Source organism: Aspergillus fischeri, genomic scaffold, assembly GCF_000149645.3.
Source record: "Aspergillus fischeri NRRL 181 1099437636266 genomic scaffold, whole genome shotgun sequence".
Taxonomy (NCBI): Eukaryota; Fungi; Ascomycota; class Eurotiomycetes; order Eurotiales; family Aspergillaceae; genus Aspergillus; species Aspergillus fischeri.
In genome coordinates, this window is record NW_001509760.1 from 747,383 (window position 1) to 769,505 (window position 22,123).

Here is a 22,123-nt window from a genome sequence, read left to right on the forward strand (position 1 = left end):
CAACATAAACAATAAGAAATGACTTGGCTGTCCTTGGCCACGCATGCACTGTCCCTCACTTATGCAGATCACTGAATAACACCTTCGCGGATGGAACATAAGTGGGCTAACATGTCATCCTGCAGATTCTCCAACACGCTAAAAACCGCCGCAGCATCACGTCCCGCTGGTGAGGGGCAGACTAGACCAGCAAGTCATTTAAACCGCTGCATCTCGATCATCAGTCTGCAATTATCTCCACACTACAACAACAATCACAATGGCCACCAAGATCAAGCTTCTCCCCAACCCCCAGTACCGCAAGTCAGGGACCAAGTCCTATGTCCACCTCATGCGCAAGTACCGCTTCACCCCAACAAAGGGTGGGCGATACTTTCTCAGCAGTTCTCTTCACCAGACAGGCCGGCAGTATACAAACCTGCCTGTTGGTGGCAGAGCTCGCATTCAGCACGTTCTGCGCAAGCGAATCGCGGATACAGACGAGACAAGCGAAGTCGGCGCCGACGATGTCCAGAATGATACCATGTACCTGGCGCCAGTGAGTATCGGCACTCCAGCGCAGACGGTTAATCTGGAGTTTGACACGGGTTCCACGGACTTATGGGTGAGACACTACGTATCTCGTTAATACCTGCAGGATACTAAGGAATAGGTCTGGTCCACCAACCTCCCCTCGGCGACCATCTCTCAGCACAAGACCGGCACAATCTTCGACCCAAGCAAGTCGAGCACTTTCAAAGAACAGTCCGGCTCGACATGGAAGATCTCTTACGATGATGGCTCCTTCGCCTCCGGTACGGTCGGCACTGATACAATCTCGCTCGGCGGCTTGAAGGTCGAGAATCAGGCGATCAAACTGGCCGATACCCTTTCCGCGCAGTTCGAGCAGGGAACTTGCGATGGTTTGCTTGGACTGGCGTTTAGCAACATCAACACGGTCAAGCCGCAGGCTGTCCGCACTCCTGTCGAAAATATGATCGCGCAAGAGGATATACCGAAATCCGCGAAACTGTTCACTGCGAAGTTGGGGACCTGGAAAGATGCGAACGAGCCGGACGAGGGCGAGCCGTTCTACACGTTTGGGTTCATCGATCAGGATACAGTGACGGCGTCGGGCGAGGAAGTATACTACACTCCCATCGACAACAGCCAGGGATTTTGGCTGTTTGACTCTGCCTCGGCGACCGTGAATGGGAAGACGATTGCGCGCTCGGGAAACAAGGCCATTGCTGATACGGGGACGACGTTGGCGCTGGTCGATGATGAGACGTGTCAGGCAATTTATGATGCTATTCCTGGGGCGCATTACGACGACGAAAGTCAGGGGTATATTTTCCCGTCCAACACGACAGAAGACAAACTTCCTGTCGTCTCCTTTGCTGTGGGAGACAAACAATTCGTCGTGCAAAGGGAGGATCTGGGCTTCGCCGAGGCCAAGTCGGGCTATGTCTACGGAGGTATCCAGAGCAGAGGCAGCATGACAATGGATATCCTTGGAGACACATTCCTCAAGGGAATTTACGCAGTACGTCTTTGTCTGTTCGTTCTTGAAGGAATCTTGCTAACGGTGGTAGATATTCGACGTCGGCAATCTTCGTTTCGGGGCCGTCCAGCGAAAGGAGTTGCATCAGAATCTGTCTGTTCCTCAGTAACTTGTTGTCTAGTGTTTGAGACATGGCAGAATGAATGGAATTGTCGTTCATCGCAGAGAACAATGCCTTTGTTTAGTTGTCTCGTCCGTCTGTAGACGTATCTTTAATGTCAAAAATTGGTATCAGTCAGTCGCATTGTCCTCTTTGTTAGCAATCAAGACATATTCGAGACACCATCATCTACCCTCCGTAGTGTCTGAACATTCTGCTTCTGTCTCATGGACTCCACCCGACTCGAATATAAATATCTGAACAACATCATGAAGTCCGTCTTCTCATCATCATCAACCACCTCTCCTCAACAACTCTTCTTTTCCAACCCGACTTGCAAACTTCCGTCATATATCCCTGCTCATCACAAATACTTCGATATCCGCAATGGTTCGCCAATATCCTGCCCCTTTGCAAGAAAGAATGCTAACTCATATCCAGCATCTCCCACTTGAACTGCGCGAGAAACTCGCACTCCTCCCCGAGTCTCCCTCGCGTGAAGAGTTGTATGTCCTGTGGACGCACCTCCTCCAGAGGTATTTCCCCTTCCCTCTCCATGGTTCTCTCCCCAACCTGCGCGATCTTCCTGACGAGACCGCGGTGAAGTACGCTCTAGGCAATCATCAGGATTCCGAGAGCTCACACATCGCGCTCGCCGTCGGCCGCGAATACGGCCCGTTCGACCGTCTCAGCTTCCTTCACGTCTTCTGCCAGGCTGAGCCGAAGGAGGAATGGCACCTGGCAGAGATGCAGAACAAGTTGAAGGAGGAGATGATGAAGTCGTCTCATTGTCAGATTGCGCGGGGGCGCGGGATGACAATCCACGGTGCGATCGTCGTCGGTCGTGAGGTCGAGTTTTACAAGATGAAGCGTGATGGATCGTTTGAATGCATGGCGTGGTTGGCCCAGGAAAAGAAGAGTTTGCATATCCTCCGGGATATGCGGATTATTACCTCGCACCTCATGCAGATAAGCTACGAGGTGAGACTGTGTGATTGATTTGGTATGGCTTGGTCTAATCCTGTTGTTACAGCGCCATGAGGGTACTTCATTTGTTCCCAATTCGTTCTGCTTCTATGTTTGTTGATATTTTGCGCTTCGAGATTGATTGATTGTTCATTAGCTTGCTTGGTTCACTAGTTGTCTGACATGAACGATCGATATATTGTTGGAAGGGCAACCGTTGAACAATCATAACTTTCGCCGTCTTTTCCTGTCCAACTCCGTAGATACAGCTATTGCCTGATCAATGTAGCCGGTGCCATCTCGCCTAAGTTCGACATAGCCTAACCCGCGGCCAATACTGTGGATAACCATATGATACCTCGGAATGATAATCCCTTGCATTTGCGTGGAACTCTTTTCCGCTCACATATCCTCCACCCTCAGGAGCTTCAATTACTATCATAACAACCAGAAGGGGTACCTCCATTCACCCGAACGTAAGTAAGCTCTTCCGTAAGCTCTTAGACAAGTTATATTGGCCCAGCAATGGTCGAGAGGGTTGAGAGGCCCTCTTTCCCGTCGTTTGTCATGTGCAGCCTGACACGGAATCGCGGTCCGATCCCTTAATCCCTAGAGCTTGATTGACGCAAATACCTCAGTGCGTAAATCAGGCTAAATAAGGTAATTTGGCTTTCTCCAATCAAAAGAGATCGATTGGATCCGACCTTTATGCAAGGTTTAAATAGATTAAAGTAAGCAGTTTTGCCGTCTCGGCTTATGCTTGTCTTACTTGCCTGAATGCTGCAGATATGCAATTTGCGGGATAAATGTGCATCTCCGTGCTTAATGGGGATGGTCAAGTTGCATATAAATATAGGACGGATTTCTTCCAGATGCACGTCCACCTGGTAGATCAAGCTTTGACCGAATGATGCTTCTCCTTGGTATATTTCTTGCCTGGCTTGCGGTGGCTGCCGCGCAGAGCAGCTGCGTCTCGGCTTGGTGAGTCTTCCTCATGTCAGAGCCTGCATTTTACTAAGAGTCAGGGGTCAATGTGGTGGTATTTCTTATACCGGGTCTACCTGCTGTCAGAGTGGGAATACCTGCGCCGAGATTAATTCGTACTACTACCAGTGCACACCAGCAACAGCTGTGAGTGTTATCACCACCGAGTTGTTCGTACTGGTCGTAACGCAGAGTAGACTTCAACTATCACAGGGACCTCTCCCTCTAGCCCTGGTTCGTCTTCTGCCAACACGTCAGGCTATACAACGACTACTGTCTTTCCCAGTCCGACAGCTACACAGAACCCTTATCCACCCGCCAATGCCAGCTCATGTGGATCGTGGGCTCTCGTTGATAACGTTTGCTGCCCATACTACTGTCTCTCGAATAATGAATCCGAGTCCTGCACGAGCAGCTGCACCGGCGGTTGCGGCAGTCCTGATTCCTCCATGTGCAAGTCCGGGACGATGTGTATGTGTCCTCTTTCGAAGTGTGAACACGGCTGATACAGCCACAGGGGGAGAGCAAGGCACCGTAACTTCCAACGAGGACTGGCATTACAGCGTGAGCATCCTCATCATGCCTCAAATTAAGACTGACGACTACAGCGCTCAACACACTTTGGCCTGACGAGCGGCGGAGCCTGTGGGTTCGGTCTATACGGCCTCTGCACCAAGAACAGTGTCACAGCGAGCTGGACAGACCCAATGCTGGGCTCTACCTGCGACGCCTTCTGCACCGCGTATCCGCTCCTCTGCAAGGACCCCGCTAACGTCACGCTCCGCGGGAACTTTGCTGCTCCGAACGGAGACTACTACACTCAGGTGAGTACACGCAAAGCCTCCAGTCGATAAGCTCTAAGTAAATAGTTCTGGCCATCCCTGGCTGCATCCGGCAATCCGGACAACTACCTCTCCTGCGGCGAGTGCTTCGAGCTCATCCGCACCAAGCCCGACGGGACGGACTACGCCGTCGGTGAGAGCGGATATACCGACCCCATAGTCCTCGAGGTAGTAGACAGCTGTCCCTGTGATGCAAATTCAAAATGGTGCTGTAAGTGGACCCCCTTCCCATCTCCAACGCACAAATCTCACAAGACCAGGCGGAAGCGGCGCAGACCACTGCGGCGAAATCGACTTCAAGTACGGCTGTCCCCTGCCGGAAGGATCCCATCACATGGACCTCTCCGATATCGCCATGGGCCGACTCCAGGGAAACGGCAGTCTCACCGACGGCGTGATTCCCATCCGCTACCGGCGTGTCCCCTGTCCCAAGCCGGGGAACATCTACATCTGGCTTCATGATGGGGCTGGACAGTACTATTTTGCGCTGAGCGCGGTGAATACCAACGGCCCCGGCTCTGTGATTAGTATCGAGGTACAGGCTGGTGGCTCCGGGCCATGGATTGCACTCGAGCACGATCCGAACTACACCAGTAGTCGGCCGCAGGAGCGGTATGGCTCTTGGGTCCTCCCGCAGGGCAAGGGACCCATTACTGCGCCTGTTGCGATGAGACTGACGGCGCCCGATGGGCAGCAGGTGGTTAAGGAGGGCGCCATTACCAGCTTTACCCCGCCGGCGACTGCGGTCAAGGGGTTTTGGTATATTGATCTAGGGGTGCAGTTTACCAGGTAGATAGGGTGCAGGTAGTGTCAGGCAGATAGTGACGCAGTGACTCAAATAATTATCGATGGAAATGGCACTCCGGTTCTTGCAGCTACTTATGATTCTTGTCCACCCGCTCCCACCCGAAGCCGTCAAAAGCGGATAGTTGCCCAACACCATGTCATCCAACAGATAATGATCATATAGCTCAGAGATAGGAGACCGGCTACTATGGTTGACTAGGCAATACAGCCCTGGCCAAAATTCACGAATAAGTGCAAAAGAAGGCTTGAATCGCCGTCAGCACTTGTGGAGAGATCAATGGTCAATTGACGTCGACCCTCCGACATTTGCAACACTGTCTGACTAGAAGCTGTTCGTATCTTCCCCGCTAGCGGTGTGTTACCCCGAGTGGTGTCGGAATGAGGAAACAGGATAGACTGCGATTCTTCGCCCGAGAAGGTCAGTTACCTTATTGGTGAGTTACCTTATTTCCAAAGGCTGAACAACTCACGCATCCTAGACTATCGTGTCCACGAACTGACTGGCAGCCAGCCTCAGCGCGACGAAATTTAACAACGATTTGAGGTTAAACCGGAGTACTGACCTGCACGAACGGGTTTCATCGGCTCGCGCCAGGCAGTAGGGGCGCTTCACAACAAGAAGATTCCTTTCCTCAAATGCTGGAGGACCCTCCGTTTTGCAATTCTTACTCGAATGGGGCATGGATTGACGCACCGTTTCAATACGACGTCGAGATAAGTATGCCAGGAAACACGTCAGAATCACCGTGGAAAAACAGATTGTCTCGACAAGATTTCAGCGAAGAGTTGTATTCAAGATGAACTTTCCGGGGACGGGGAATGCTTAAGTACGCGCCCAGATCAGGAACATATTTGAGGAAGCTGACACTCCACACCACGACGGGCTGCTTCGAGCTTCCCAACTACACGAATGGTCAAGTCCCTGGGCTGTTGATTGAAGAAAGTCCGTTTGGCAGGAGCCCGCGGAATGTCACTCCTCGGGATCTTGACACTGATACAGCCGCGACTACGCTCGACGCTACCTCGAATGTGATCAATGCCGGCAATATGGTCCCCTTCTATACATCGCCATGGCACTGTTTGGCGAGGGCTCATTCGCTGATATGCAACACACGGTATTGACAGCATATACCAACTCCAGCATCAGCTACAGTGGTTGTATTGACATCATCCCTTTGATTCCACTTCTTGACGACCCAACTCGTCCTTTAAGCCGTCCCCTGGTAGCCCGTATCTAGCGGGTAATAGTACCCGTGATCATGTATACAACGATGACATGAGCATGCGATCGTTGCGGGATACTTTTTTTTCTCTGGGGACTCTACCAACGGGCCAACTGCGGAACGAGAACAGAACGCCTTTGCCTCAGCGGCGTTTCTCGCGAATGACATGTTCATGACAAGCAACTACCATGAGCAGAGTATCGGCATCTCATGCGATCGATGTACAAGTCCCGCACATCTCCCGTGCAGGAATTATCTTCATCTCGGTATTATGATGTCTTGACTTGGCTTGTCTTCTGGCATTGCCCTCTATAGCGTGTGGATTCCCCGATGGACTGGGACGCTTGACTCCGTTGCCATGCTACGAATAAGGGCCTCTATGGCAGAAAGGTTCCTCTGCTCACCACTCGAGGTATCGACCGCATCGAAGTTCTTGACAAGATTCCTGGGTGGATGGGGAACGCATCCGATGGCGAGGTAGCGGAGCTATGCTTAGGCGGGGAACGGCCACTCGAGAAGACACGGCGTTATCGCAGTTATGACACTGATAATTCGACTCGAGCTATTGTGACGAGGAAATCCTCAGGACTGATCAAACGAGAAGGATATTCTTGGCTCGAGGAGAAAGCACGTAGAAGCCATACCGGCAATACCCACTGAATCCTGGTCAGCGGCACGTCAGTCCACATGGAATCCAAATGTTGCATGATATTTGCCTTTTTTTTCCTTTCCTTTTTTTTTTTTTTTTTTTTTTTTTTTGGTAATATCCTTTCCGTTCTCTATATCTATTCTTTATATACCTACCTAATCATGGCTTTCAACTCTCTCGATCTTGACAAAGCTGTGATAGATCTAATATAGCTCTATTATACTCTAGATTCGCCACTGTAGTCTGTGGTCTAAGGAGATTAACTTATAACTTTGGGGGTAGGGTGACTAGGGTCATGGTTGGGGCTTAGGGTTAGAAAGGAAAATAGAGTTAGGGTTATGCAGTGATTGACCTCTAGCTGAATGACTGGCATTGTTGACGAAAATGTCTAGCTTCCCAAATTGAGTTATTGACTTCGGATGGTTTCGATGGTGGCCGTGATGACTCCATTAGACATGTCGTCCAGCTCAAGGATTGCCACATTGGGCAGGTTCTCCAGTTGGCTCATTTTGGTAGGGACCGTGGTGTGGCGTAGACGCGGAGTCCCTTTGCGTGGAATTGCTCCATCAGGGCCGATCAGATGCCCCGACGCTGCAGGCGGTTATGGGTTGTTCAAATAGCTGGTGCAGCAAATAATAAGGGGCCTGTTAGTCAGAATATGCCTAGGTATCATTTTTAATATGCCTGGTTAGTATACCTACATAGGTTACACCTTACACTCGTTCTTTATCAGTTGGATACATGCAATAATCAGCCAAGCTCAGAGCTTACATAGAATTGTAATCCTCAACCGCAGCCCCTACAGACACAGATATCTTTCGTAGGGAGCGTGATACATGTCGGCTGTGCTCAGATTGCCCCTGCATGCAACACCGCTCGAAGAGTTGTGAATCAAGGCTCTCAAGGTAGACAATAGAGCTCCATATACGGAATTATTTTATATAAAAGCAGATTGATTTCCAACCAATCTGAAGTTCATTTTTTATATAAACCCTCAAGCTTTCGGATGAGAATAAGTACAATCAACCTTCCTCTGATTCACAACATTCGAAAACAAGTCATGAATTCCGCTCAACCATGCAAGAACGATGATTCAGGATAAGTGTAACCTGGAATATGATTACCTTTTGAAATGAACTGTTCAGCATTGCGGCGCTGATCGGGGGGCTACATCACCCTTGGGCTCATCAGCCTAAACACAATAGATTATATCCCTTCTACAGCCGACATTGATCATGAACTTCCGGCCTTGACACTTTGCCAGCTATGTCAATCTTTTATGGGTCCGCTTCGATAGTAGTTCAATTTCATTACTATAATATTCCTCTAAGTGGGTTGCCTTTGCATTTGCATTACAGGATGGGGAAAACCGTTACCATGATACTGGTAATAAAAAAAACCCATCCCAAGGCGATTTCCACTAAGGATCAACAGATAGGCTTCAAACTCTGCAAATGCAAATAAACAACAATCAAATGGATTACACTTGCGGTATCACTTTAGGGGGGGCAAGTCAAACTCCAGGTGGCCGTTGATATTCCTGATATGTTCACGAGTATTTAGATTAGCCCTGGGATTGCCATAGACTGTTGCACGAAGTACTGGTTCAGCATTGCCTGCGCCTTCAAAGCCAAAGTGAATGTCATCTGCATCATGGGTGAAGCCGCTTTTCCACCACGATAATCCTTGTTCAGCTGGAGCAGGTCAGTGCATGGCAGTCACCACACAATTGGTAGGGACACTGTACTAGCTTCATCTCCAATGTGGTCGTCAAGGTCGAGCTCACTGTACACCCATTGACCCCTTTCATTCCGGCACATAGCCTTTAGAATTGTATGGCCATCTCTGGGTTCAATGTATGCATCCTTAGAGCTCAATTGCCATTCCCCAGCCATATTGAATAGGAGTGTTAAGTTAAAGAATATAGATAGAGAACAGTCTCAGTTTGTATCTCAGATTATGTGATTCAGTTTGTGAGACACCTAAACAATTTAAAAAGCAGATATACATCAGCCTTTTTATGTCTACAGAAAATATCTCGGTAGATGTGATCAAAATAAGTGAGATCCCGTAGTTGGTGCTACTATACGTCAAGAATTGCATCACTCCTTGACCGTGAGTAGAATTCCTAATAGCAGCCGTGTTCTCTACAGCTCATATCTCTGACGTTAGCAATTCTGAGTATGTCATGAGATCGAGTACCAGTAAAGCAATATGTGTGACCATTAGTCTAGGCCTTAAAGAACAATTTTCTGTGCTTAGCTCCAGTAGGACATATGTGTCATTCATCTCTGGGCATCCCATGCTTTTCTCTCTGATTATATTTCGGGATGTCAGACAGCAAGGGAACTAACTATTTGCCCAATTCTTTTTCTGAAGGGACTGGTTGTCAACAATTACCACTGGGTGCGGAATCGGTCAGACCACCATTTTGAGCCCATTTCAATGGATAGTCACCTGAGATATAAAGTATTTCATCAGGAGAACAGCTAATCCGTCTAGGTGACCCCAGGTCAAGGAGCGATTTAGAGTCTCATGTATCCTTATAAACTCAGCTTTCTTAGCCACTAACCCAGAGTCCAGACGGCTATCTGATAGCCCCGCAAACCGAACATTGCCACAGGGTCGATGCTAAGTTAGAAGAGGTGTGGTCCAAAGTCATTGACAGTCACGTAACATGCTCCATACAACTCTGGGTGCTGATTGGCTGTATGTGGGTCTGACAATGACTTCTGCACCACACCACCGTACTACTGTTAGGCGATCTGTGTCGCGTAGGCCAACGGTTAAGCTAGAGGTAGATTAGCACCGAATCAACCCAAATGACTTCTTGAGAACCCATGGTTTACATCGATAGGTTCGACCTTTAAATGATGATCTTGATCATGCCAGGCGACACTTATTAAGTATGAGCCCATGATGCCTTCATTGTGAATCATATATCACTCATATTATCATGCGGATTTTACTCACTACTATCTCTAGTCTGTATCCCATTCGCATACATATCTTCCTATTAAAGGCCCCTAGTGGGGCTGTGTTAACCATTCTTACTGCTACTTACTGTTCTTGGTAATGCTTAGTCGATTAGGATCGATTAGCAAAAACCTTATTACAAATTTAGGATTGATGATCAGATCATGGCTATATCTATGGAACAGTCTCTTAAATCTCCTACTAAAAATTAAACTACTGCCTGCTCTATTTCAACTTAAATCTTTTATGTGCTTCAGAAAATCAATAGTGGAACCCTGAATAGGACACCTAAGAATTAACAGGTTCTATCAGCTGCTGTGTTTTATTAATTTTGCTTAGGAATATAAGTTCTTAACAGATTCCACAGTTTATATAATTATAATAGTAAATTAGAGTGTTCAGTAATGGAGTATGATCCTGCCTGCTTATAGTGTAGCGGGCCTTGCCCGCTATATGCTTGAGCCTACCAGCACTCGCAAGCTGCCTCAGGCACTAACAACCTTTAGTTCTGGCTGATGTACATGACTCTATGAAGTCATGTCTAAATTAGACACTAGCTACTATTACAATATTATACTAATTAATATAGTGAGCAGCCCTTTTACAAGGAACGGGTTGCTCACGCCCCAATATTCTGGACGTTCTTCGCCACATTGACTTAGTTGCATCCGTTCCAGCCCTCTGTCTGGGCGTTGGAGTGATGTTACAGGTCTGGTCCGTGGCTCTCTGCTACAAGCCCCTGTTGTTATCATTTGGAGGCCTTAGGGAGCTCTGTTGCCTCTTTGCTGCGATGCTCTCGCGATGCTAAGTTGTTCGGATCTACCAGACGCATCTTCCATGTTGGCAGAGTTGGCCTGGCGTCTCGTGTGGGCAGCGTTTGCAAACAGATTATTGAGCTCATCTGCGTTAAACAGCGGCGTTGGGGGGTAGAGGGAATTGAGGCTAACTTGTACTGGCGTTTCTTCGTGTCGCCAGCTGAAACAGAGATTAGTGATGCGTTAAGTAGGTGGTGAAAAACTTACACTCCACCTTTGATGTTGTTCTCCAAGGTGTTCCCAGCGTGATGATCCCAAAACCGGGTAATGTCCGTCCGGGTTGGCCAAATGTGGGCTTTACCTCTTGTTGCTAGCATATGAGCGCTGTGGAGGGGTATTAGGATGGCTAGGAGAGTTGGGAGACTCGTATCAGATGATTTGAAGACATTCAACCCATCCGTTGCTAACACTGTATTTTCTCGCCCAGTTCCACAATCCGCCCTCGCTGTCGCTTTTTGCTGGTCTTGACGGAGAAGACGGCTTGAGCTGAAGTAATTTCTGTTATTGTAGCTTGATCTGGTGACTAGGATTGTGTAATTATTGTTGGTCCAAGCTTGATAAGCACAGCTAGTCAGGCTGCGTTCCGAAGGCCAGCTTGAATTTTTGTAAATAACTTACTGTATCATAGACCTCCTTAATGCTAGTTCCTAATATGACCATAATACCTGCTAAACACTTTGGTACTAAAGAAGGTTAGGAAAGTGAAGAGAGGAAAATTAAGTCTTGCTTAGGAGGATAACCAACCTGTGCCATAATTTCAGCAATTCTGGCACAAATACTATCAGAAGATTGACTTTCTCAGTGCTGCCTAAAATATCATCAAGCAATCTATCACAGCGTACATATTCCACCTCCTTCAATTGAAGAGACGGGTGATCACAGTCTCACATAACTTCGCTCAACCGCCGAAGATGTAGGCTGATATCCGCGACGGCACAGGAGCTGCGATATTGATATGGTGGTGATACGTCTGGAGGAGAACTAAAAGATTATGACGAGTTCATCTTGTGACCAACGCGCGGCGCGCTATATCGTTGGAAATATTCAGTATGGGGTCATATGGATTGGTCGAGGGCTATCAGCAATGCGCGACTCTTCTAGGTGGTGAATCCTCACTTATTACCTTTGTAGCTAAGCAGCACGGAATCTTGCTTGTGAACACTACCGGATCCAACTCACTTCGAATGAACGACGCGTTTTCTCCCAAGATCCCAATTCTCCACAAGACACGATTCCGCCAACCTCGAACTCTGGTCTGGCCTAACAGCTACGTACTCAATTCCAAGTCGCATCCGACACCTCTCACGACTCAGCTAAGCCTTCACCCCGAACAAGGTGGCCACCTTCCCAACCCGTGCCCCATACACCTTTTCCATAAACCTCAAATGATCGACCTGATCTGAATGCAAAGCAGCGGTACAGTCCTCAACAACAGTGACCCACAGTCCCTTTTGGAAGGCCGTCCGAGCCGTGGCATCAATACAGACATCACTGTACAATCCCGCCAACACCAGATGCTCCAAGCCCTGTTTGGCTATGTACTCTGAGAACTCCGGAACCAGGAAAGGATCGAATAAGGCCTTCTTGTCAAAGATCCGCTCGCCAGGCGCAGAGGTGACGCCCGGGCCAAGCTCCGCTCCCCAGGTGCCCTCGACGCATTTCTCCGATTTTCCTAGCAGTGTATCCCGCTGCTGCCAGCTGGGTCCTTGAAAGCTGGTGTTTCCCAGGAAGCGCACATAGATGACTTCGCGTCCCTCCTTGCGGGCGCATTGTATGAGCCGGGGAATGGTGTTGGACAGTTCTGACACGGCAGGGCTGGGCGTGCTTGCGATGAAGTCGTTCTGGTAGTCCACTATTACCACGGCGGACTTCTTACCGATCCAGGCATTGCTTATTAGTCCTGACGCCGCTGTATTGTTGTGGGCAACAGGTGTCCTGGGAGCCATAGGATCAGTAATCGCGCGCAGAAAATGCTCGACTACCGCATCTGTGCTGCACGAGCCGCCCTGGTCAGGAGTGGTCAGCCTACTCAAGAGGAGACTTTCAATCGCCTTTTCCGTGTGGCGTTGGAATCCAGTGCCAGAGCATCCTCCATGCCGTTCGAGAATGGCAGCCGCGGCACGGATGGTAGCAAACGGATTGACTAGGCCTTGGCCGGCGATGGCATCCGCAGACCCATGCACCGTCTGGTACTCGCTGAGGCGATGCAGGTTGGGACTCAGGTACACATTCTCCGCGTACATAGTTTCAATGGTGGAATTGCAGAACCATTTCAAGAAGACAGGCTGGATGATGTCGGCGTACTCATTGCCCGCAATGATGATGCGGCGGCCCTGAATGCCCCAGGCCATTAAATTCCGATTCATGGTGTCCGGCTGGATGAAGTCGACATCGATGCCAAAGCGGGACTTCCAATGTGGTGCCCAGGCTTGGAAGACCCCGTCGAAGAGGTGGAACTTGTAAACAAGCGTGACTGATTTGGGGACATTTTCCACACCCCACTCCTCTGCGGCTCGTTCCAGAGCATATGCCAGGATTTGATCAAAGGTGGAACGACTGAAGGGGCTGCTTCGCGTGATGCTATGGTTGCCATTGTCATACTCATTGACACCTGCGTAGAAGCCCTGGGCTTCATCCCGAATGAAGAGCAGGGCATTAGAGTCGCCCAGGTTAAAATGTTCAATCTTGACGGCCTTCAGTTGATCCCGAACGAGATAGAGAGACTGGGCGTGGATTGCCGTGCGGAATATTGCAGCAATCCCGTTGGCTGCAGCTGTCTCGCAAAAAGTGCGATACTCTTCGGCATCTTGCGTGGTCTCATCCGCGATGTGCTTGATGAGGTCTTTCTCTTCCCCGGAAACAGTGAGGGTATGATACGAATGGTATATGCGGGATGATTCAATGAACTCGACATGTAGAGAGTGCTTCCTTGCTAACACTTGGATGACCTTCTTGAAGACCGCAATAAGCTCCCGGCCTGTACCATGGCCAATGGCTAGCCCAAGTCGTAGGTTCTTGGTCGTCATGATGGTAGTGTGCGGTTAGTGATCTTCAGGTTTATACAGCCTACCGAGCAAGACGCGAGGGCTTATTATATGTAGCGCACCACCCTTCTCTTCCTTCATAGCTGCAGGACGACAACGTCAATACTGAATGTATTACCTTCCTTTACTCTCCAAGATGTCTTCTAGGCCGGGCGTTCCTAAGATCGGCCCAAGTGGGGCGCCAAATCGGACGAAATGTGATCTCTGTCGTCTATTATTACCACAATGCTGTCGATGTGACACGTATGCTGACCTTTTTTCTAGTATTTCAGCTGGTATAGTCATACTTTTGTGGACAATGCGCCGTAATATAGACTAAATTATTCATTAAGATGCAGGGAATGTGCACATATTGTGTATGTTGGAGTTGTTAGCCAACATATATAGTGCATGATATGAGGGTGAGTCCTGGGCTGTCGAGACAGAATACCCCAAGTAACGGAAGCCCATTGCAAGATTCCTGTACACGAAACCCAACATGGCCAAAATCGACAACATCACCAAGTCCGGGTTCAACCTCGGAAACGAGCTCGACTACATGCTCGATCGAAGCTACACCGCGGCATCCCGACTGAACTACCAATTCTACCTCTGGAAAGACAGCCTCCAATTCAACCTCCATCCGTCCATCCAGCTGCCCAAGGATGAGTCCACTCCCGTCCGGATCGCTGATCTGGCTACGGGCACAGCGATCTGGCTCTTGGACCTCCTCCGAGATCCTGCAGTGACGCGGTACACGTCAATCCGACTGGATGGGTTTGACATCGATCTGGCAAACGCCCCTCTTCCCGAATGGCTTCCCACACCCATTACGCTCCGCCAGCTGAGCATCTTTGAGACCGTCCCCAGCGACCTCCACGGCAAATACGACATAGTCCACCTCCGCCTGCTAGTCCTCGTCGTGCAGAACAGCGACCCTCTCCCGATCATCAACCAGGCGCACCAGATGCTCAAGCCGGGCGGCTACCTCCAGTGGGACGACCTGAACTACCCCGACAGCGAGGTCGTCAAGAGCAATGCCATGAGTGACGTGCCCACTCCCGCTCATGATGCGTTTCTGCGATTTGCCCGGTCCAATGGGCGCAATGACTGGGTCCTCGATCTCCCGTATCATCTGATGTCGCGCCATGGTGGGTTTGAGGATGCGCATCTACGCAACTACACGGACCGAGTGGAGTTGCGGAAGGCGAATGGGGACCAATACATTCTGGTCATGGAGGAGTTTTCAGCTCGCCTTAAATGTGCAGGGAAATTGGAAGACGCGCATAATATTGATTTGATGATTAGGGGATTGGCGGAGGAGTCACGGCTAGGGGTTGGCTTGTCCATGCCGAAGGCTGTGTGTGTTGCTCGGAAGAAGGTGAATCGAGCGTAGCAGATTGGATGACATGATTGCTCAGGAGAGTGCATCTTACATGCAAGCTCTAGCGGAGATCGGAGATTTTACTGATGAAGAAACCTGTCGTGGTTATACTTGTGGTCAGCTGGACCTTATTGTTCTCCTGCATGCACGGGAAAAACAGCCGGAACATCAAGCAGCAGGATAGATAAAACAAAAATAGCACGTTTTAATACTGAAGGAACCTCTTCCCCGTCTCGGTACATTTAATCCCCCCACCTTCCGCAGTCAATCGCTGTAGAATCTGAGATTTCTCTGTACGGCTCAATCACCTAAGGCCCAAGCCAGCTGAAGATGTCGATCGACACGTCTGTCTGGTACAAAAAAAACATTGGGCGCCGGCTCAGCCCGTTCATGCAACAGATCTTCGAAGAATGGAGTAATATTCCCGGTGATGAGCTACAGAATCATCTTCATGCAGTGGTGAGTTGTTCTTTCTTAGTGGCGGGCTAAAGCTGAATCTGAGACATTGCCTTAGCGCGACAAAGCGTGGAAATACGGTGAATATCCCTGCATCGGCCAATGGATGTTTCTCCTGCCGGGGATCGCCGCGTTTCCCCAGTTCCGGCGAGTGGTTGAGCTCGCGCGCCAGGGAGGCATTGTGCTGGATCTTGGGTGCGGCCTTGGCCAGAATCTTCGACTCCTGGCAGCTTGCGGCGTTCCGTCCAGCCGGATGTGGGCGCTCGATCTGAGTCCGCAGTTGTGGCTCTTGGGATACGAGCTCTATCGAGATCGCGATCAGTTGTTGGCAACTTTTATTCCAGGCAACTTTCTACACGAAGATGACTGCCTTGGTCTTCAGAAGTTGTACGGTCAGGTAGATATTATGATCACTGGGCAGTTCCTCCATCTCTTCTCTTGGGAGGGACAAAAACAGGCAGGCAAGCGCATCGTGGCCCTGTCCAAGCTTGGAACTGTCTTGATTGGATATCAGCAGTCACGGCGCCGAGCCCGGGAGTATATGCGTCCATGGGGGATGATGTTCTACCACAACCGCGATAGTTTTCTGAAGATGTGGCGGGAAATTTCGCGTGAGACTAGCACCGACTGGAAGGTGGAAGCGACCGAGGTAGACTTGAAGGAATGGGGGATGGACGCGGAGGACACTGAGTGGATGCCAGCAGATCACCAGGGGCTCAACTTCGTTCTCACCCGAGTGCATTAGATTTGCTCTGTTTTCAGTCGTGCATCTCGTGGACCATGGGTACGACAGACTGTCTTTAGTTCAAAAACACTCTCTAACCAGTTTAGTCACGGGCAATGTAGCAATGCCAAGTCGCCCTCAACGAGGGGTTAGTAGATTGGATGCATACAGCTTGCGGGCCTAGGCCCCCCGCTTAGGATAAAGTACGTATACGGTGAACAACACACTGGCACCTGATGCCCCCTTGGACTATGTGGCTTAGCTGAAAGGCGGGCACTCCGAGCCATATTCGACGGGCATGACCCTAGACCGAGCCCAGGTCTGCAGTAGAGCTCGATGTTGGAATCCATGTTCTGGGCGACCGCAGTAGACGATTGGCTCAAATACCAGATGCACAAGCACGAGCTACACATGGGACGATGCATGTGTGTGGCCGTCTACATAGTTGTGTGCAGGATTTATCTGGTCCACTGAAGACATTGACGACCATCCTATTATTTTGCCTTATTTTTGGCCATATCCTTCACCTAAGGCAAAGTAAGAGACAACCAAGTCGCTTGCACTATTTTAGCCCTTTAAGAATCTCAGGGAAAAGAAGCTCTCTGAACTGCCGTAATGTGGTCTAGAGGTTGACTGGAAAAGTGCTGCTAGTCCACTAGATAGACGGTCCTCTATAAAGCACAGAGTTTCTACAAAAACCCACCGTTCATGTCTGTAACCAATACCTAAGCGTGTATAGGCCCATGTACAGAGAAGTTGACCTAGCTGAGCTGCTGTCCTTTATCAGGCTCTAATAGCTAACTCGTTTAAGGAGAGTATTAAACTCCTTTTCTACTAGTTATTTGGTGCTGGCTATATTATCTTGTTACTAACAGTTATCACTCTGGATATGTTGTCACCACTAAGATAGTTGATATAGACTACGAATCAGCAATCCAGCAGCATAAGGTAGTTACCTAGGTGAAAGTAGAAGTAGTTAGTTAGAAAGATAGAATTACCTACAAATAAATTCCATAACCAGTGAGCTCAGACCGTGTTCGAAGATTCTCGTAGCCGCTCTCCCTTATCTGAAAGCCGGCTTGTCACTCTCCATTAGCTGCGCCTTATCCTCTGGCCAAATGACCACATATGATCAAGCAAAAGCTAGCCCAGAACGTACCTCAGGGCCAATTTACGGTGTCAGCTTGATCCATAAGTATAGGGACGACTATCGAACCGAGGCCAGGGGGACATTATTAACCCAGACCACAAGGGTAATCCGTCCATAACAGTTGAGTACACACACGGGGTGGATAGCGACACGAAGACCCTGTACTATTCCAACCCACAGAATTACCCAGACCCCATCACCTACATAGCAAACATATCACAAGTCACCTATCCACGCTCACTAGTGCTGTTGCTGCCTTGGCAATAGGATCCCAATTAGGCATCAGCTTCGCAGCATCATCTGCAGTCCCTCACCTCCACTCTCTCTAACTCAGATAGCACGGCTGGCTTCAAGCAGCATATTTTGAGGGCGACGATGCGAATTGTCACTGTCGGATCATTATCAACGAAGAAAGATATATCACAATCCAGTCGGACTCGGGGGTATCCAATACTATTTCCTGTCAAAGGTCGATTTTGAAGTAGAGAGGAAGAGCATCGACAGTCTGTGTCAATATATCTGCCTCTGAATGCGCGTTCGTGGGAGAAAAAGTCTGAGATATTGACTTTAGTGGTGTCTTGGTACAATCTTTTTTACAGAGGCACGAACAAGATATGGTTGTTTTATTCGTTGTGATACAAAAGAGCCTTGCTCTCGAGCGCGGTAAAACAGATAAATGAAGGCAAATGATCAATCAATCTAGGATGCAATACAATAGGAGCCTTATTATGCCTGCGTTATCTCCCGGAGTCAATGTAGATCTTGAGGCCTTGAAGGAAGCAGCTTTGTATATCGATTAGCTTGTATCGTAGAACGAGAGCTGGGAGTGTCTAATTAGGTATTATACATCAGCACATCAAAGAATCTAACCCATTTTCAAGCCCCTAGCCAGACTCCTCGTCCGCGGTGGCATTCTTCTCATTCCGCAAAGTCTGGTTGCTCTCCAGCGCCCGGTTTAAATCATAGCTCTCGGTCAGCAAACTGGTCAGCAATCCCACCCCACAGACAGCACAGCACACGGCCCAGACAATACGCAAGCTATCGGTGTAGGCAGTTTGCAGCATCAGCTTCTCCGCACCGGCGGGCATCTCTTTGATCACTTGGACCAAACCCGCCGCATCCTGACTGTATTCACTAGCTCTGGGCGCGAGAGACGGGTACTTTAGCAGATTGTGGTACATGCGGTTCTGGAACACGACGCCACCGATAGCCACACCAATCGCTTGGCCCATGGCTCGGAAGAAACTGAACATGCCCACGGCAATGGCGAGAGTATCGCTCGTGGCTGAGGCTTGAATTGCGAACCCTAAGGACGGGAAAAGCAGACCCAGGCCAATTCCGGGAACAATATTTAAGAATATCCAGGCGGGAATGCTCGTGTTGACTTTGATGAAGCAGATGAGGCCGACGCCGAGCGTTGAGAGGAGCCATCCGGACCAGATAGCCCACCTGTAATGGCCCCATTTTGTTGTGAGGATACCCACGACCATCGCGCTAGGGGCTACCGTGAAAGACTCCGGGAATAGCGCGACTCCGGAAACAATAGGACTGTATTCTTTCACAGCCTCATAGTACAATGGCAGATAGTAGAGGACACACCAGAGCACGAGTCCCTGTAGAAGACTTCCAATGAAGGATACAGTTGCGGTACGGTTCTGGAAGATCGTTGGCGGAATAATTGGGTCCGTTGCGAACCTAGTCTCGTAGTATGCAAACACGGCCAGGCCACAGGCGCCGATGATTAGAGGGACAAGGGTCCGCCATGAATCCCAGGGGTAAAGAACGCCGCCCCATGTCAATGGAATCAGGAACGAAGCCAGGCTGCCGACGAACAAGACGGTGCCGACGTAGTCGATTTTGCGGAGTTTCTCGGCCAGGGAGGTAGGGATAATGTTCAGCTTGAGGAAAAGGAGGATAGCAAGGGCCCCCACTCCGATGAAGGGGAAGTTGATGTAGAATATCCAGCGCTGGGATTCCGATAAGTCCTACTTGTCCGATCTCGTCCATACACCCGAAAGAGGCTTACCCAGCTGACGTCCTGAGAGAATCCGCCTCCAAGAATAGGCCCGGTGACTGAACCGACGCTCCACATGGCGGACAATATACCAAAATACTGGCCTCGAAGACGCAAGGGCACGAGATCAGTGACAATCACCTCACTGAGGGCGATCAGTCCTCCGCCTCCCACGCCCTGAATCGATCGGCCCACTAGCAAGTAGGTGAAATTCTTGGCTACGGCAGCAATAACCGTTCCCACGAAGAAGAAGACGAGAGCAACTAGCACGAGCGGTCGTCGACCGAAGATGCTCGAGAAAGAGGCGAAGTTTGGTTGGAAGACTGCGCGCGGGATCAATGAAATGTGCCATAGAGGGCATTAACTTGGATGCTGTACCTGTCGAACAAAGGAGGAAAGAAGTTCCACTCCAGAATGCCTCAATTGCCGTTCCTTTCAAATTTTGCGTGATGATCTGTTGCAAGTTTCGTCAGTGTCCGCGCTCAGTATGCGCATCCAGGGTAGTCGACACACGTACAGGCAAAGCGACAGAGATAGAAGTCCCATCTAGCGCAACCATCAAGGTCAACACCGATAGCGTAAAAAAGGCCAGGATACCACGCTTGCCAAGCGTGAACTCGGGCAATCCTGGCGTGAGACCTTTAGTCCCGTTTGGTGAAACCTGGCCAGATTCATCCAAGCCATTGCGCTCTGACAGAACAGGTTCTTCAGCCATTGTACGAGTAGGGACGAAAAGATGTATTTTCCCCCCTCTGTCTGTCAAATAAGGAATCTGGAAATTTCTCGTTTTCCTTTAGTCCCACCATGATGCCGGGTTGAGAGCAGGCAAGGTGACTGATATAGCCATCCCGTTCAGTAGTCGAAATTGCCCGAAAAGCAACTCAGTCTGTTAAGCGGAGGAATGCAGGCTCCGTTGAGTCAGAGGATGACGTTCTCTCGTCGAAGTCGGTCATGGTGAGATTCAGGCAGAACAGTTATTTTATGGAGACCGATGTGCAGTTAGGGATATTTCGGAGGAACACGAGGCCAAATTAGCGCATCGTATCCGCCACTCTCCATCGCTCGGCTTCACGCTGTCACAGTTCGGATGGTCTATTGAGCCGACTCGTATCCTCATAAGCAAGCCCATTTAACAGAAAACTCTGTTGTTGGGTTCGTATTATGGAATATCAATAAGACCAAGTGAGTAGTTTTACTCACTTCAGAAATACATGTTTGCTATGTTCTAGCAGCTCGTGGCCATTTATGAAAAATCCATATATATTTTCATACAAACATCAGTCCGTATGGATTACAGGCGTGGCCGCTATGTGGAGATTGCCCAAGGGCACTTGGGCAATGATGTTACCGGGCTCTGCAGTCCATGAGGCACTGAGGATGTCTTGATACCTTACAGGCCGTCGGGCCCAGTGTAACCTTTGATGATGGCACGTCCTCAACTTCCTTGTTGGCCTCATATAAGGGTACTTCTACCTCTGCATGCGGCAACTTCACAAGCGGATTGACTGGGGATAGAATGTTAGGCTCGGTATGTAAGAGACCAGATCTGGGGGTTTGTCTTACCGGGGTGAGGATTTCGGATTTCTCGTGGCTCTCCAGGCACGTTAGGGCAATCGGCTGTGGCGGGCTGTAGAGCCTTGGACGGTGAACTGCGAACCTTGATCGCCGAGACAATGTACTTATAGTTATCATCATCCCTACTTGAAAACCTCGCGATCGGACGGTTACCACCAGACATCTCCCGAAGTATCTCGCTTCGAAATTCAAGTTGTGAAAGATACTCTTTGCCTACGCTTCCAAATCTAGCACCATCTTCTTCTGCCTCGTAGATAGCTTCTATCTTAGATAGTTATATATCACGTTAATCATTTCATTCTCTCTCACAGGTTATGAGCCCTTATAGCTTATTATGAGGTGATCTTTGTTGCCTTTTCCTTTCCCTACTTCTATGCTCTTTTTAATGTGTTCTGTATGCATATTCTTATTAGTTAGATTAAAATTCTAACTCTATGGATCCATACTGTTCCTTCTTCCTTTCATAGTAAGTCTTCCGCAGAATCCTGCCTATTTTATTAATTTAAAGGCCTCTGAGGTCCTCTTATTGAATATGACATGTTAATCGAACTAATTAAAGTAGATATTAATATTAAACCCACAAGGTCATCCTAGAGTTGCATAACCGAACCGCTAAAATCGAATCCAACCGTCACCGAACTCGCAGCGGTTCGATTCGGTTCCTTAATTGAGAAATCGCACCGGGTTAGGGGCGGGTCAGGTCGGATCCAGGGGGTCAGTGGTTAAACCGCTAGAAACCGTTTTGCTTATATCCCGAACACCAAGGTACAGGGCTAACCGGCGTTAGATGGTAATCTGTACTCGTGGTAGACTAGGGGTTGAGACTTTGTATTAAGACATTCTGCCACACTCTATAGAGTTATATATATAATGTGGTTGTACACTTGGTTTA

The 22,123-nt window shown here is 49.2% G+C and overlaps 7 protein-coding genes across 7 annotated transcripts, besides 3 other annotated features; 5 read left to right on the top strand and 2 right to left on the bottom strand.

Annotated features, from left to right (window-relative positions):
- Positions 1-111: 111 nt before the first annotated feature.
- NFIA_049620 (pepsin-like aspartic protease) lies at positions 112-1,652 on the top strand (the record flags this gene model as incomplete). Its single annotated transcript, XM_001257518.1, has 4 exons — positions 112-160; positions 225-604; positions 653-1,525; positions 1,575-1,652. The coding sequence occupies 4 exons, from the start codon at positions 112-114 to the stop codon at positions 1,650-1,652; spliced, it is 1,380 nt and encodes a 459-aa protein (XP_001257519.1).
- Positions 1,653-2,066: 414 nt separating this feature from the next.
- Positions 2,067-2,642, top strand: NFIA_049630 (uncharacterized protein; the record flags this gene model as incomplete). Its single annotated transcript, XM_001257519.1, has 1 exon — positions 2,067-2,642. One exon carries the CDS (start codon positions 2,067-2,069, stop codon positions 2,640-2,642), a length of 576 nt encoding a protein of 191 aa, XP_001257520.1.
- An 874-nt stretch (positions 2,643-3,516) lies between these two features.
- swo1 (putative swollenin) lies at positions 3,517-5,228 on the top strand (the record flags this gene model as incomplete). Its single annotated transcript, XM_001257520.1, has 7 exons — positions 3,517-3,590; positions 3,635-3,746; positions 3,791-4,064; positions 4,111-4,157; positions 4,202-4,417; positions 4,463-4,646; positions 4,696-5,228. 7 exons carry the CDS (start codon positions 3,517-3,519, stop codon positions 5,226-5,228), a joined length of 1,440 nt encoding a protein of 479 aa, XP_001257521.1.
- Positions 5,229-7,182: 1,954 nt separating this feature from the next.
- Positions 7,183-7,224: a microsatellite.
- Positions 7,198-7,223: a microsatellite.
- Positions 7,225-7,386: 162 nt separating the features above from the next.
- Positions 7,387-7,453: a microsatellite.
- Positions 7,454-12,218: 4,765 nt separating this feature from the next.
- Positions 12,219-13,931, bottom strand: NFIA_049650 (putative isochorismatase family hydrolase; the record flags this gene model as incomplete). The annotated part of the gene is made up of 1 exon (XM_001257521.1): positions 12,219-13,931. The coding sequence occupies one exon, from the start codon at positions 13,929-13,931 to the stop codon at positions 12,219-12,221; it is 1,713 nt and encodes a 570-aa protein (XP_001257522.1).
- Positions 13,932-14,427: 496 nt separating this feature from the next.
- On the top strand, positions 14,428-15,324 carry NFIA_049660 (uncharacterized protein; the record flags this gene model as incomplete). The annotated part of the gene is made up of 1 exon (XM_001257522.1): positions 14,428-15,324. One exon carries the CDS (start codon positions 14,428-14,430, stop codon positions 15,322-15,324), a length of 897 nt encoding a protein of 298 aa, XP_001257523.1.
- A 318-nt stretch (positions 15,325-15,642) lies between these two features.
- Positions 15,643-16,513, top strand: NFIA_049670 (class I SAM-dependent methyltransferase; the record flags this gene model as incomplete). The annotated part of the gene is made up of 2 exons (XM_001257523.1): positions 15,643-15,771; positions 15,827-16,513. The coding sequence occupies 2 exons, from the start codon at positions 15,643-15,645 to the stop codon at positions 16,511-16,513; spliced, it is 816 nt and encodes a 271-aa protein (XP_001257524.1).
- Positions 16,514-18,526: 2,013 nt separating this feature from the next.
- On the bottom strand, positions 18,527-20,371 carry NFIA_049680 (MDR family MFS transporter; the record flags this gene model as incomplete). The annotated part of the gene is made up of 4 exons (XM_001257524.1): positions 18,527-19,609; positions 19,669-19,979; positions 20,035-20,110; positions 20,174-20,371. 4 exons carry the CDS (start codon positions 20,369-20,371, stop codon positions 18,527-18,529), a joined length of 1,668 nt encoding a protein of 555 aa, XP_001257525.1.
- Between the last annotated feature and the right edge of the window lie 1,752 nt (positions 20,372-22,123).